The sequence below is a fragment of the Phasianus colchicus genome, chromosome 1 (genome assembly GCF_987193195.1).
Source record: "Phasianus colchicus chromosome 1, bPhaCol1.hap1.1, whole genome shotgun sequence".
Classification (NCBI taxonomy): Eukaryota; Metazoa; Chordata; class Aves; order Galliformes; family Phasianidae; genus Phasianus; species Phasianus colchicus.
In genome coordinates, this window is record NC_143436.1 from 168,041,019 (window position 1) to 168,058,214 (window position 17,196).

Below are 17,196 nucleotides of genomic sequence, written 5' to 3' on the forward strand. Positions count from 1 at the left end.
TCTGCCTTCAAGGAAGAGATGTGAAATGGGCTTCCCTTATTCAACTCAAAGGAATTCATTCTGAAGCCAGACATCACCGTATAGGGCAATTGTCAATGATGATTAAGATACTTAAGTTTTTAACTGCTTCTTCATCCTAAACCAGAACCTCTTCTCCCAATTCTATTGTCTTTCTCTTCACATCAGTTACAAGCAATGCTGCCCTTCCAAAACAGTGACCTGCCTCAAAATGATTTGGTTGAGATGTAAGCTGCCTTGATCCTGGCACAGTTAACTACAAGACCTCTGGGTTCTTGGGCTGAAATAATGTTCACTCTGTTTTTTAAAGCTTTGCTTGCAGTACCTCCTTCTCCCCTCCTTCACTGAAGGAGAAAGTAGCAGAAGTGCTGTAATGACCTCTGATCTGGTTTCTCACCGAGTTGACTGCTGTCTTCTCTCCTTCACTCCTCAAATCACAGATGTTATATATAACAATCTATTATTCCTAAAATGGTGAGCTTACTTTGTAAGTTAGTGATAGATCTTTCACCTCTACATCTGGAAATTAATCACATTCATTTATTTTATTCTTTTTTACCTCTATGCAGGTTGCTTCCAGATTCAGGAGGTGGTAGCAAAGCGAAGGCTGGTATCTTTTCTCAGATAGGATACAAGGAAATTCCTTAAATTGCACCAGGAGAGTTTTAGACTGGTTATTAGGAAGAACTTTGTAATGGAAAGGGTGGTCAGGCATTTGAACAGTCTTCCCAGGGAAGAGGTAGAATCCTCAGCCCTGGTGGTATTTAAGAAATGCGTGGATGTGGTACTAAAGGACATGGTTTAGTGGTGGCCTTGGTAATGTTAGATGACAGTTGGATGTGATAATCTTAAGGGTTTTTTCCAACCTAAATGATTCTACAATGCCATACAAGAGAAGATTTTATTTGCAATCATCTGGGTCACCTAATTAACTTCTAAAGATATAGAAGTACATCTTCTATTAAAAGTAAATCTTAAATGTTTATACTAACAAAGTTGCTTCAAAACTGCTGTGACAATCTGATCCATTTGTTATCCCTATAAGTTTCTGTTGAAGATATGATAATTTCAGCACATTAGAATTTGCCTGGAGTGGAAGTGGATGCATCAACAAAGTAATGCAGTGTACATTTTTCAATTAATTTCAAAAGAATGAAAATGCTGCAGCACTCTATTATTACATGTGTAGAAACTGAGGCTAGAATTTAATTACTATCACTGTGTTGATGACCCAGGTGCTCAGAAAATCTTGCTTAATTAAAAATCTGTTTTTAGTTTACAAGTGGAAATTCAAGTAGAAAAGATTGACAAAGATATATGGAAGATCCATTTTGCACTAATGGGTATTAATATGATCATATGAAGTTTGAAAAACATTTGAACTTTGAAGTGTTTAATTTGCATTCTGTGAACAGGTGCTAAGATTTAACAAAAGTCATTATATGATCGTTTTAGAAACTATCCTCAATGGAACACCAGACAGGAGATGTCAAAGAGTTTTCTGTGCATAACTGCCACAGACAAAATGGAGAGCACAAAAAGGATCTCCTTCAATTACTTACTCTCAAATATTTGAAAGAAAAAAAAAGGTTGAATACTATGAGTACTAGATGTTAAAAACCAAGGAATCTAGAGAAATATCATCCAGTGGGCTACAAACGATGATAAGGGAAACAGAAGGGAGAATAATGAATGCCCTTCATAACTCATGTGATGATTAACAACATCTACGTTTTAGAAATTTCTTTGTACCTGCTGTTAGATTAAGTTACCCTTTAGTTCTTCTCATACTTTAGTGCTTATTGTGCTCAATTTGCTTCACTTTTGAAAGGATGGGTGTGAAAGCAAAGTCAGATTCTGAGATCAGCCAAAAGTCCTGAGGGTCCCCGACTCTGAGACTTAGAGAAAATGATTTTGGGGGCCTTATGGAAATAAATAATCATATATGTCAAAAACCAATGTCTCACTTTTAGGTATTCAAAGAAATTATCAGCGTATATACAGCAATTATACACAGCATGTTAGGCTATGGAGTATTACAAACAATGGTTAGGTAATATCCAAAATAAAAGGTCTCCAAGCATTACATTAGAGCTAAAGAGTAGCTGAGACTATGGTGAGGACATAGTTCAACAGTACAGAAAAGTGTCTTCATGTCTTCCTGCACTACACCAAAATCCTAATTGCTGTTTTATGAGATGCCAATCTAGTATACAACCATTTTGCCAGGTCACATTTATTTGTAGCTTAATTCATGCTGCATCAAGATTCATTTACTCTCTCATAGACAACCTGTAAGCTTAAAACAGGAATAAGTCTTGCACTTTGGTAACTGATAGACAAGACGTAATGTACCCACCCTCGATTGAGATCAATTTTGATGAATAATTAGTTTAGCAGCACACACTTATGAGGGGAAACCAGGAGTCAGTTGAGAAGCTCTCCAGACAACATATTCCTCCTTCTGTAAGATTTGGCCAAAGAGAAGTCCCACAATTTGGGCTGCTATCTGGAGAATCTGAGTGAAGCAGTTGTTCCCAGCCTAGCTGCTGGCCATGATTTTCAGACCATCTCTTGACCTCCAGAAGGAAATTTTTAAAATGAAATAACAGGTCTTGCCTATATCTCTATGGCACCTTGAGCTCTAGGATGCACTTTACTATCAACTGTGACTAGTAAGTAGAATTATTAATTAGCATGAAATATTCATTGTCAAACATCTGTTGTTAAGTTCCATGCTGTATCAAATTTTCATTGACCATATGCAAGGCTATTTCCTTACTAAATTAGGTTTTTTAAAAAAAACACTTTGTTCTGGAAGGGTCTAAGCTATGTCATTGTTTTTTTCTATGAATATAACCTAGAATGTGTAGGTAATTGCATCTTTCCTAATGAATTATTCTGTGCCTAGTAATTTATGTGGCATGTTTCAGACAAAAGATTTTAGGTAATTGTTTTTCTTCTGATTTATAAGCAACTGATAAGACCCAAACATCTAAGCCTAAAGTGATGTGGAACTGTCACTGTCTAATGACTGCAGTGTAACTACAGTACATTTTATTAGAGGTGCAGGCTTTAGTAAACATATTGCATGAAAGTTTAGATCTCTGTTTTTGTTACCATAAAAGATGTCATAGGTATTGTTGTCAAGTGTAAATGTAAAAACAACCTGAAAAAACTAGGAACAACAACAAGAGTACCTTAAATTATGCCAGTAAAAGCTGCAAAAAAGATAGGACTGCCGTCTCTTCATGGCAAGAGAAAATTTGATAGTTTGCTTGAAAATGACACTACCAGAGGAAAACAGAAAGAAATGAGAACCAATGTACTGCCTTATCTGTAGATCAAGAGGTAGAGAGAAAACTTTTACCCATTTTTGCATTTATCAAGCAGACTATTTTAAATATGATTGAGTGAAGGCTGAAATTCTTCCTTGTGTTCAGGAGGCAAGAGGGATCCAATTTTTCCCTTGCTGATCACGTTATCAGCTGCCATGTATGCATATTATTTTTAATTTCTTGTATTCAATAATAAAGAACATCAACAACTGAATGTTTTATGACATCCCACAGTAAAAAAGTGAAACAATATAGAAACTGAAACACAATGTGTTAAAATAAAAACAAGAGATCTTCACTGGAAGATAAAAATAATCAGATTTGATACTGAATTTCATTTCAAATTCCACTAATTAGGGATACAGGATGAAAACAACCTTGCACTAAACTGCTGTAGGTGCAAGAATAGAACATATGGCAATTTAGCTCAGAAAAATTCTGTAAGAGCATGACAGCTGACATGCAGAATGAAAGAAAAATTCCACCCATAAAATTACAGTGTAAAGGAAACTGTAGTAGTTTCCTTTACACTGTTATACAGATTTGCAGCATAAGGAGAATATAGAGATGGCGTGGTTTGGGTCAGAAGCCTTGTTGCTGAATTCTGAGTAAGTTGGAGCCTGCCAATCAACTTGGCTCCAAGCCCAGCAAACCAAGGAATTACAGTAGTCAAGGCTAGATGCTGTAAGTGAATGAATTAGAGTCTCCAGGTCAGTTTTGGATAGAAAAAAGCTTATTTCTGGCAACAGTCCTGAAAGGCATTTGGTGAATACTGAACAGACCTCAGTAATAAGTCCAAAGATACAGTGCATGTAGGAAAATGATATGTGACATTAACAGAGAAACCATAATTAGATTGAACTATAATGAAATAAATACATTTTTTTAATTAATCTGAACCAAATCCTTGGCCTCTTGGTTATGATACTGTTTACTTTTGAAAAATAACTTATTTTTCACACATCTAAACTGAAAACCTGCAGGTCCTCCCTGCTACCCAATACACAAACAAAAAAGTGAGAAACTGATGTGTCTGCCTCAGTCTAGCAAAGGAAGGAATAATCAAAGTTGGAAATATCACCCTGGAGAAGACTGTGGTGCAAGGAATGGGGTGTAGTATTAAATATATCAATGGTCATCAGCTCCATGTATATGCAAATGCCATTACTGATTTTTATAATGAACACATAGACTTTGATGGCTATGCAGAAAGACTCATCTACTACAATTAAATGAAAACCTTCTTAGGTTTCATTTTGTTTTTTGTTTTTTTTTTTTTTTAAACAGAACAAACTTCATGGACATAAAAAAAAAGGAGGTGAACTGTGACTACAATACGTTAAAAAAAATCAGCCTATTGTTTGGTTTTCTTGCTGTCCGGGTGGCTGGAGGTTCTTTAAGATATAGCCTGTTATCATTCTTTCATCTAACTCAGACTGGTACCTGCAATATGCTGTTGGGGGTTAGTAAGAGATTGAGTAGGCAGCAGTGGTCTGTACCAGACTGATGCAGAAATCACAGAATCACAGAATAATAGGGCTTGGGAGGGATTCTGGTGATCACTAAATCCAATCCCCCTGCTAAAGCTTGCATGAGAAAATGTCCAGGTGGGTTTTGATTATCTCCAGAAAAAATGACTCCACAACCTCTCTAGGCAGCCTGTTCCAATGGTCTATAACTCCCATAGTTGTTTTTCCTCATGTTCATACGTAACTTCCTATGTTCCACTTTGTGCACATTGCCTTTTGATTTGACACTGGGCACTGCTGAAAAGAGCCGAGCCCCATCCAGTTGGCTCCTGCCCTTTAGATATTTATAATCATTGATAAGATTCTCCCTCATCCTTCTTTTCTCCAGGCTGAACAGTCCCAGGTCTCTCAGCCTTTCATAATGGATATGTTCAAGTCTCCTAGTCATCTTTGTGTCCCTCTGCTGGACTCTTCCTAGGAGACTTCTGTCTTTCTTGAACTGAGGAGTCCAGGACTACGGACAGTACTCCAGATGCGGCCTCACCAGGGCAAAGTAGAGGAGGAGGATCACTTCCCTCAAACTCATGGCCACGCTCATTGAATACACCTCAGGATACCGTTGGCCTTCTTGTCCACAAGGGCACACTGCTGGCTCATGGCCAACCCTGTTTTCCATCAGGACCTCCAGGTCCTTCTCTGCAGAGTTCCTTTCCAGCAGGTCAGCCCCTATCTTGTATTGATGCATGCGGTTATTCCTCCCCAGATGTAGGACTCTACAATTCCCCTTGTTGAACCTCATTCTGTTTCTCTCCACTCAACTGTCTGGTCTATCCAGTAATTATTTTTCACAGTGTGATAAGCAGATTTTCCCACTTAGTTGACGGAAAATACCATAAATGTTTGTCCCACAACATAAATGATAATCTTTTGCCTTATAAAAATATCTAACTTCAGTGTTAGTAGTGGTTCTTTTCTTTCCTTCTTTTTTTCAGCTAAGAAACACAGTGATGAAAAGTGAAAGGAGTATTACGGGGATAAGAAAAACTCAAATTTTCAGGATTTATACTGAACCCTGCACTGTTCGTTGCTTGAGGTTAAATATCAACAATTAATGGTTATAGAAAAGGGAAAATACTCCTTGTCATACTTGAAAATAAAAATGTATGGTCTGATTAAGTAGAGCCCAGTTTGCCTTGCAAGGTATTGCTAGAAATTCTGTCTACAAAATAAGCTTAGAAAAACTTTTAGGTTGTGAAATGTGGTTTAATTTACAGAAAAGAAACTGACAGCTTGATGTAATAGCAAGTGCTGGCACTGAGCCATGTGATAAATCACTTGCACTCAACAAGACCACTTCACCTCCATGTCATTTCTCAACAAACAGGAGCCTGATGTTAGGCCAGCACAATCCAGGAGGGCAGGTACAAATGTATTGTACCTGCTCTTTTAATGCCACCGTCTTATATTACACAACAGATTTTATGGACCTTGTGTTGACATCCAGAAAACAAAAGCAAATAAAAAGCAAAAAACCATCCCACACCATCACACATACAAGAAAAAAAAAAAAAAAAGAAAAAGAAAAAAATCCCACATCTACACACAAAAAAAACTGTAACAGAAGTCTTACCAATTCAGAGGAAGATAAAGTCAGTGCTACTTTCCTCATTACTATGACAAGATTGTAAGCCTTCCCCCAGCCTTACCCAATGCACTGCATTTAATTAGTTGTTCTTACTGTTGTTTTTGGTTTGCTGGATCTTTTTTCAGTTCTCGGATTTAAAAATAGCAGAAGTAGGAATAGCCATTTTTCCAATCCTATCCTCAAAAGAAAACGAACAAAACCCAAAAAACAAATACAAAAAAAAACAAAACAAAACAAAACAAAACAAAACAAAACCAAAACCCAAACAAAAAAACAAACAAACAAAAACCCAAAACAAACACCTTGCGATAAACTGAAGATAGCGAAGAACTGAGATGATGAGTGAAATCTAAGCAGGTCCAACAAAGTGAAAGGACTCCCTCTAAGTGATAATTTGCTGGGGATCTTGCAGCTTATGATGCTCCCCGGAGATCAGGAGGGCTATGTTTGTTTCAGGCATAATATGATTTCCTTTGCTGAAGCAAATAAGCAGAACAAAAAAAAAGTCTCACACATTCTTCTATGGGAACACCTACTTCTCCATTTGCTGCCATATCTTATGTTCCCCTGCCCACCATGAGTTGCCCCCTTCTCTTTTTTTGTTTATTGTCTCTTTTCTCATCTTAATAAAGATTTTTGCTTCCTTTTGATGGACAATTCCATCTTTCTCTCCCACTCACTCTATCCCTTTCCCAAACTCCCATCATTTCCTGCCTCTCTAACATCTCTGTCATCATCACAAACGATACCATTTGGGACAAATCCAATGACTGGAAATGAAGCAAGAGTGGACCTACTGAAGGAAGTAAATATTTCAACCAAACACAGTTGCACAGATTATTAATATTTTTATTTTCAAGGTTTCTTCATTCACTCATAAACGGTCTAAACAATTTTAGATCTGCAAGTCCCTCTAACCTTACACAGCAAGACAGCTTAAGTACAAGTGCAGATTTCCACGTGAATCAAGAACATGCCTCTTCCTTTGAACCTAAGAGATTCTACAGGATCCAGGTAAGTGGGATGAATTGTTAAAATGGTGTCTCAGACACAAATCTCTTGGGAGAGAGAGCTTTTATTCTTCTGTAAAGCAGCATGCATATTTAATGGTCTACATGAAGAAAAAAAAAATGTGTTAAAAATAACAGGACAAGAGCTTTTGCTGAAATTCTGGCTGCACATAAATCGATACCAAGATTCCTATTGACTTCAGGTGGAGTGAAAGCTACAGACAATGGAAGAAACAAAGCAATCCAAGGAAAATGAAACACAAAGGAAGAAGCTATCTGAAACACTACAGGTTGCAACCACAAAGGCTTATATTGCCAGAAAACGGCAAAGAATTATAAGAATGTGAGACAAAACAGAAACAGAGTCTTTCACGTCTATTCTCTGTCACAGCAGATGCATCCAAGATAGAAATGCTTTTCAGAACATGTGTACGCTAGACAGGAAATGGGAGGACAAGTAAAGAAGAATAGAGATACCCAGCTGAGATTTACTGGACAAATTATCAGTATAGAAGCAAGCAAACAGCATGCCTACTAAATGAGCTAATCAAAAAGTACTGGATGGGTTGGGGAGGTTATTTTGTACTTAATATTTTTTTTAGAAGTACACTAAAGTAGAATGTAATAGTGGCAACTAATGACAGGAATGATTAATGTTTTTATTTATATTATAGTGGCACTCTATGACACCAACTGAGATCTGGGCTGCACTGTAAAAACACATTATATGACTCAATCTTTTTCACAAAGAGTTTAATGATGACCTAAAAATTGCATATAAAGCAAGCTCCTATTTTTGAATTAGTCACTGGCAAAAGAAAGAAAAAAAGACTGTAAGACCGAACAATTAAAGAGCATGAAAATCCATTTAAAAGTTGTTATTAATGCAGAGCAATTGAAAGAATACTCAGAAAACATGAATGCATATAAAAAGTCTGACTGCTAAGCAAATTTTAACTAGCATGCTTACAATATCTGTAATGAAACCAGTTTCCTTTATAATACTAAAAGAATATACTAAAAGGTTCAAAGATTATTGGCAAAAAAAGAACTGTGATACTGTATTTAAAGCAAATCTGATAAGATGGTAATTTTAGCAATCACCAATGTGTCATTGAAAATGCTACCTTTTCAAAAGTAAAAGAGGAACTTTTGAAGTGAAATTAGGAAGAAAAACAAAACTTACTTATTCCGATCTCCTTTTAAGAAAATCTCAAAAAAGATTCTTAACATTTTTATTCCTTTTTTTTTATATTAAAATTCAGATTATATCTGTGACTGTACTGATAATGTTAAAGCAGATTAAATCATATCCAGAGAGATCAGAGAATGAAAATGAACTGTCCAGAAGTAAGGATAATTTTATTCAATCTGTTCAGAATACATCCACTCTCCATCATATTTGAAAAGTTATGACTGTCAGGCAAAGTCCCTGGTGACTGGAAAAAAAGAAATATCACCCCCATTTTTAAAAACTGGAGAAAGTAAGACTGGTGAACTACAGGCTAGCGAGCCTTGTGTCTGTGTCTAGGAAGATCATGGAGCTGATTCTCCAGGAAGATATATCAAGGCATACATGAGATGAAGAGGTGAACTGAGACAGCCAAGATGGCTTCACCAAGAGCAGATCATACCTGACCAATCTGGTGGCCTTCTATGATGGATTGACAACATCAGTAGAAAATGGAAGGGCAACCAATACTGGACTACCTGGACTTCTACAAGGCTTTTGATATGGTTCTATACCACATCCTTATCTCTAAATTGCAGAAATATGGATTTGGCGGGTGGACTATTCAGTGGATAAAGATTTAGTAGGATGGTCACAGACAGAGGGTTGTTGTCAATGGCCCTATGTCCAAGTGGAGGCTGGTCATGAGTAGTGCCCACTAGGGTTCTGCCTTGGGACTGGTGTTTTTCATCTATATGAACAGCTTAGATAATGGGACTGAGTTCACCCTCAGCAAGTCTGATGATGACACCAAGCTGAGTGGTACAGCTGATACAACAGAAGGAAGAAATGCCATCCAGAAGGACTTGGACAGGCTTGAAAAATAGGCCCATGTGAATCTAAAGGAGTTCAACAAGGCCAAGTACAAGATGAACTTGGGTTGGGGCAATCCTAGATATGTATACAGACTGGGAGAAGAACTTGAAAGCAGCCCAGCAGTGAAGGATTTGGGGATTCTGGCAGATGAAAAGTTGGACATGAGTCAGTGGTGTGACTTGCAGCCTGGAAGGCCAGCAGTATCCTGACATGCATCAAAAGAGGGGCGATCAGCAGGGAGAGGGAGGGAATTGACTCCTCTACTCTGCCTTCATGATGCCTCACCTGGAGTACTACATACAGGCCTGGGGTCCCCAGCACAAAAATAAAGATGTGGAGCCATTGGAGTGGATCCAGAGAAGGACCAAAAGGATGATGAGAGGGCTGGAGCACTTTTCCTATGAAGGAAGGCTGAGGGAGATGGGCCTGCACAGCTTGGAGAAGAGAAGGCTCCGGAGAGACCTCATTGTGGTCTTCCAGTAATGGAGGGGTCCTTATAAAGCAGGAGGAAGATCGACTTTTTACATGATCTGATAGTGATAGGACAAGGAGAAACAGTTTTAAACTAAAAGAGGGAAAATTTAGGTTAGATGTTAGGAAGAAATTCTTTACTCAGAGGGCAGTGAGGCACTGGCACAGGCTGCCCAGAGAAGCTGTGGGTACCCCAACCCTGCAGACACTCAAGGCCTGCCAGGATAGGGTCCTGGGCAGCCTGAGCTGGTGGGTGGCAATCCTGCCCATGTCAAGGAGTTGGAACTAGATGATCTTTAAGGTCTCTTCTAACCCAAGCCATCCTATGGTTTGATATTGTCTGGATGAGGAGCTATGAGATACAGTTTAGTAGCTTGTGGTAGCAATGGTAGCAGGAGGACAGTTGACTAGATGATCTTGTAGGTCCTTTCCAGCCCTGTGTTTCTGTGATTGTGATTCTGTGATTCCATGATTTCCCTTCAGAGTTATTTCTCTTTAAGTTCTTTCTTGTTTGTTTTATCAACTAGGAGAAATATACTGAATACTGGGTAACTCTCAGTAATTTAATAAAATGTCAGAATACTGTAATACACTGCTAAGGTCTTTCAGCAGGGAGGGCAGGAAGAATTGAGGTGCCAATCCTGATCTTTTCAAAGGTGAGAGAAACAGAGTGGATGCCTCCTCACATCCTTCCATATCCCTTTCAGGAAAGTGCAGTAGTGCACTTTGCAGTATCACGTAGATACATGAGAACTGTTAGATTCAGAGAACCACATCACATCATTCTGATCACAGCTCCTTGCATAACTGGGATAACACTCACATACACATGGACTTTTCCTCTGCTACCTTGTGACAAAGGTGAACAACTGGTATAATTAAAATTTCAGTACTTTTTCTGACCCTCTCAGAAATCAGCATGTTGTCCAGGCAAAAGTAGTGACTCACTCAGGTGCTCTTTCCTTCTCTTAAAAAGAATAAATAATGACATTTTTATCCACATATACAAATCCTCATATTTTAAGACTTTATAAGCTGCTCCAAACTACATGGTATTAATCCTTGATCACAATTATAGCTGTACCAAGAAAAAGATTTCAGTTTTGTTTCAGTTAGTGGCAAACTTTATTTTCAGTACAAATACTACAGCAGTTCCAGTGAGGATTGCATCTTTTCGCTTAAAAATGTTCTAAATTTCATAATAGCTTTGTTTTGTTATTATAATGACATAGCATTTAGTAGTTGAAGTGGAAAAAAAGGTGATGTGTAGCTTGCCTATAAGGTCTGCTGCAAATATTAGGATGGCCTACTAGGGCATACATAGGGCCCAGTTGGAGTGCTGGGGATTGCTACGTTGAATTGCCACTGGCTTTCCTAATGTCACAAGTTGGGTTGTTATTTAGCCATTGTGAATAAAAGTTAAGATGATGACCTTTAGATGTGTCTAAGAAACTTAGAGGTCTGTTTTCAAAAACTGCTTATTGAGAGCCAGTGAACCAACCAATGCTTGCCAAGGTAGGGTGAGAACCTGCAGTGTCTCCCTTCTCCTTGATGCCAATTAATGCACAGAGGGATCCCAAGGTTTCTGGAAAGTGGCTTCCTTTTCCAGCAATCTCACATCCACCAAGAGGTAAGGACATATCTGTCATTAATTACAGCGGAATAAATGACTGCAGCTGAAAGTCTGTCACACATGCCCTATGGGATGTCAACAATCCCTTTCAGAGCACTTTACTACTTGGAGTATTCTTGGAAGGAGGGAGGCTTATGTACAGTTCTTTCACTAGCATTCAGGGTATTTAAACATTACTCCATAAAGATTGTTCTGACCATTAGGCACCAAAATTTGCTGAAGGCCTGGTGAAATCTACCACGTGACAAAGATGTAATCTGGCCAGGAAGCTCTTGGGGAGAAATTACCTTCCCACTCTTACTCCAGAGCCCACAAAAGACTGTTTCATAGGCTCTGAAAAGAGACTTGGGGTCTAAGAACCTGGAAGATTCATCCAATAGATTGACAAAAATTACCAAGTAAGAAGGTGTCATTAGCTGCTTAGTACTGAATCATGGAGCACTTCTGTTAATTACACCGTTTGTCCATCTACCTGCATTTAGGAACACCCTCATCTCTTTGTCTAATCCTTGGGATACCAAATTTATATTTGAATGAGGGATTTTGGCTCTTATTCACCTATAGGTACTTTAAAAAATGTTGTCTAGGGGCATTGCACAAAGTAGTCTGAAACCTCAGTAAGAAACAGATTAAATTTACAATGAAGGGATGAGAAATTCAGAGGAAAGAACTGCAGCTTTGGTGTAGTCTGAAAAACAACCCAGTGCAGATGTCTCTAGGGTTTCCATTTCTTCCATTTCTCTTAAACATGAAGATCAACATCTATAAGCCTTAGGCTAAAAAGGTGGTTTGGGAGGAAATGAAAAGGAGATACATGGAAAGTCTGAGAGTAGTGTCACATGCAGCAGTGTTATGGAAGCAAAATGGAAGAATTTAGAAATCAAACCACAAAGACAGAATGATCCACATTTCAAGTACAGATTCAAATCTAGAAAAACTAAGTAACTTAATAAAAAGAAGAAGGAAATGGGCATTTTTCTGTTTTGATCCTTTAAATAACTGAAGAAGCACTACATGAAGGCTAAAACCCCCTGTAGAACTTAAATCAGAGCCTGTAGGTTGGTGGTATGAGAAAGGCAATACTTTATTTTGCTGATTATCCTGGAACAAATATCTTGATTGGGTAATTAATTCATGTCCTGAACATTTGACCCAAATTTTTAGGGGTAATTAGCTTAGGTAAACTTCTAAATACCTGCAAGCAGAAAATGGTAGCAGGAAATTTCAATACATGTACTTCATTAGTGTCTGGGCCAATAAACTGAAATGTTCTGGTCACAGAAATCCTCAGTTTTACTCTGAGACCCATATATAGAGTATATGTGTTCCAAGTAAGTGCACTTCCAGTCCATTTTGTTAATATATTTCTTCTTCATTCCCCGTAATACACATTGCTTCAATTCTGACATTTATAACTAACACCAGGATCTACCCTTATGCTGTGCTCTTCTCTATTAAGACTGTCTACTCCAAACTACGCATGTAGAAGTTGGACATCTGGTGCTGGTTCCATGTGAGTCCTCTATGGGGAGCAGAGAATAGATGGAATTGCCAAGGGATGATTCATCTCACTGGAAGAGTACTACCATGTGGATCTGATGACTCATCATATTGAAAAACATATTTTTCTCCGCTGGATGCACAAAAGGCCCAGAATGGTCAGCTCAGAGTTGGACATCTGACCATCTGACTTAGAACATGACACACTATTTTAAAAGTACTGTAATATCTATGTCAAATGGCCACGAAGCTGTAGCATTACATTAGACTTTTGGATCCTACTGCAGAACAGCAGAGCTGGTTTTAGTCACTCTGCAGAATTTAATAGAGCAGCCATCTATTTTGGACAATCATTATTTTCAGATTCATATTAAGCGATATATTGTAGCTCATTATATAGGGCTGTGGGAAAACAATAGAAAAGGAGGCATAAAAACATTCCTCAGATATTCAAATACAAGAAAATTCTTGGAAAAAGGAAGCTCATTTCACAGTCTCCATGTTTAGCAATCTTAAGCATATACATGGGTAAAGCAAAAAACATCATCCATCTGTTCATAGCAAGTTTGCAGAGAATTTTAATAAGACATTAATGCTAATAATGGCCAATGTTTATGATGCTTATAAAATAACCAGTGTGAAGCATCTGGAGAGCTCATAAAATTTGTTCTTATAAAATCCATGGCATGTAACACCTTTCTCTGAGCCTGTGCTTTTGCTGACCTTGTCCTCACAGGCCAGATCTGCCAGAAATTCTTCTTCCAGGCCATTGCGTGACTGCGTCACTCTGAGAATCATGTTTTGAAGCCAGACCTATTTCTGTTTCTGTACGTTGAACATTCAGCACATTACAGGAACAAACCAGATAGCCAAACTGCAAGTTCCCACCTGAAACTACAGGGATCTCCATTTCCAAGTGACAGATGTTCCACAACAGTTGGTGACAAACGGGCTAATTTAGACAGATTTAACTAACGTTCAGCCTGCTGACAATGGGGGATTATTCTGAATGCAGCTAAAGAAGGTATTTCTGAATACTAGGGCTGGCTGTTGCACACAAAAATGCAGAAGCCCTGGTGTGAATTGAACAGCATGGCCATGCATGGTGCCTGTGTCTTACCTCCTCACACTGCCTTTCAGTAGCTGAGGTAGAGGACAATGACTAGCAAATTACCAAGCAAATTAGCTGTTTTAAAAAATTTACTCACTGAATATATGTCCGCAGAAATCAAGTGCCTTTGTCCCAGATTCTTCCTCCCTAAGTTCAGGAGTCTAAACTCTTTAGGTTGGGAGACTGACCATCACCTATGCAAAAAAAGGGTTTTCCTAATCCAGGAAGCTTGGGCAAGTCCATAGAAGCTTTTGCCCCACTTCTGGGGGAATCAAGGGACCAGAAAAATACTGTGGAAAAGCTTTTAGGGTTTATGTATTTATAGAAAGATGAGGGATGTGATTCAGAAATTGCAATGCTTCAACTGCATTGTTCTCCATCTGGTAAATTCTCTCAGTGTTTGTTTTTAATTTCCATACTAGTTCCAGTCTCCACTTGAGTATCTTTAAGCTTCTTGCTTGAGCAGCATCATGTAATTTCACAGTGTGGCAGTAAGATGAAGGAGATGGACCCAAAGATATTGTAGAGACAAGTTAAAAACAGCAACAATGAAATTTCTTTTTCTTGCCTCTCTTTTTTTTTTTTTTTTTTTATTTCCTTTTTTTTTTTTTTTTTCTTTCTCTTTTTTCTCTTTCTTCTATCTCTTCTTTTTATTCTCTCCCTTTGAAGAACACTTTTAGGCAAGTATCCTGATTGCTTTTTTATGAAGGAATCCCATTAAGGCAACTTCATTGATTATACTTCTGTTCTAAGGAAATAGCTGCCAGCACTAAATATTTAAGGCCGTTTATCTGCCAAATTAATACTGGCATTGTATCAGCTGAGTAGTTCTGATGCCAGAAGCAGCACAGAAAATTCTTCTACTGTGGGAGTGTCCTGGTACACTGTGAATGTATTCCTAAAAGTTGCTGAATCTTATTGCCTTTTCCCTAAACCCAGGCTAAAAATATAACCTAATTGTCCTCTATTCTGTAATTGGCCTAGTTAACTAGCTGCATCTCACAGGTTACAAATCACTTCTCTTCACAAAGGCACAATGTTTTTTAGAGCAGCGAGGCTTCTGTCTGGTTCGTTCCTGAAGTGTTAGGCCTACGTAACTGTAGACATTATGCATAGAGCACGTTTTTGTCTGTTAATAAAAGAACTACTGAAACTTTGCTCACCTTGAGAAATAAGCTCTTAGGAATGGTCCTTGTTCCTCCAAATTGCCATAGAGTATGAAACAGGATATGAAGTAGAATATGACTGCATTGCAACTACTTACCCCCAAACAAACAAACAAACAAAAAAAAAAAACCACTACCACCACCACCACCATCACTACAACACCACTGGACAAAAAGAAGTTACTTACATTGAGTCAGGATCCCTGTTAAGGCATTTTTAAAACTCTCCTTGGCTTGCTCCATCTCTTGCTCATGAGCGGCCTTTTCATTCATGAGACGGCGAACGTGGCTGTTTGCAGACTGCACCATTGAATAGAACTGGTTTGCAGAGCGACGATTCACCTCGCCTCGCTCAATCCAGGTAAGCAGCACTGTGATGGCCTCTGAAAACTTGGTATCATCTAGAACAATCAAAGCACAGGTTTTAAACTGCAAGTATAAATACCCTGCCAAGAACACGCTTTCTGCTCTGTGTTGCATTAAAATCAGTATAAATCATGCTCGTGGTATACCATTTGGTGCAACTTTTCTGTCCCTTGTTCTATCAGATGAATTTGCAAGCTCTACCATATGTAGCTCCAGAAATCTTCCACCAGGACCTGTTTTCTGCTCATATTAATAGCCTTCTCATAGTAAAAAGCAGCCTCCACCCTCCACGGCTCGACTCCTCTCTTTTGCAACAGCTCCCTTAAGCTGTTCAGCAATTTGAAATGACCTTAGAGTAGAGTGAGGAGACATTTATGTTACCAGATCCACTGAAGAAATGAAATTTGTCCTCATTAATCTGCTTGGTCAAAAGCTCAGTCTTGGAGCTTGGGCTCAGCCCTATTTTGGTCAACAGATTTCACTAACATCATATTCTTAATTAATGAACAATGACTAATCTGAACAATTCCTGCTTGAAGCACTGATTAATTACAAGGAACTGCTCTGAACAGATGATGTGTCTGTATTTGTTTTGTATTTTGTGTTTGTCTGTGTTTCGTTTAAAACATTCTTCTTAAAGGAGTCCAAATGAATCCAGACAAATACACGTAGTACTTCTTTTGGATTACCATTCAGGTAAATGAAGTTATACGTCTCTGCAGGAAGATCAAGAAAACCTAGTGGTTAGATTTCATGCACTCTCTCCCCAAGTAATCTTATTTCCTCTGACAGTTCTCTCAGCTTTGTCAGAAGACCCTTAACATGGCATCCATTACACTTCCGGCTTCATCGGGGTTAAGAAGACACATTTCTTTTTAAGTTCAATTTAGGCTGAACTGCAAGAAAATGTTATTACAACAAAGTGTCTTCCTGTGGAAGCATTTCTGTGCAATTTGATCTTGCTTTTTCCACAGATTTTTATTCTATAAAACTTCAATTTCCCAATAAATCATTTTAAACAGCTCATCTGGTCCTTGCTGTTTAGATTTCTTCATGCATTTTACATGGCAGGTATACTTTTCTGAAAGAAAAAGCATGCTGTTATGGTATAGAAAAGAAGTGTAATATAACCAAAAGACAATTAAAATGAAAACTGGAAGATATTAAAACCAACCAAAAGACATTTAAAATGAAAATTGGACAATATTAAAACCTACCAAAAGACATTTAAAATGAAAACTGGAAGATATTAAAACCGACCGACTGTGTTGGAGGGTACAGAAATGTGAAACACTGTAGGACTTTGCATTCTATGTGCAAAGAATAATGAAATACTAATACTCAAGTGATGATTTGGGCTTTTATTCTCAATCAGCAATCACTGCCCTAAAAGGCAAGGAGCCTGAAGTGCAGAGAGGACAA

General features: G+C 38.2%; 1 protein-coding gene across 11 annotated transcripts in view; it reads right to left on the reverse strand.

Annotated features, from left to right (window-relative positions):
* ENOX1 (ecto-NOX disulfide-thiol exchanger 1) overlaps window positions 1-17,196 on the reverse strand; it is a 363,111-nt gene that overhangs the window by 67,002 nt on the left and 278,913 nt on the right. For all 11 annotated transcript variants that reach the window (XM_090131472.1, XM_031615825.2, XM_031615822.2 and 8 more), the window contains one exon: window positions 15,597-15,809. In XM_090131472.1, the coding sequence (XP_089987598.1) occupies window positions 15,597-15,809 (213 nt within the window). The remainder of the gene's footprint in view (window positions 1-15,596; window positions 15,810-17,196) is intronic.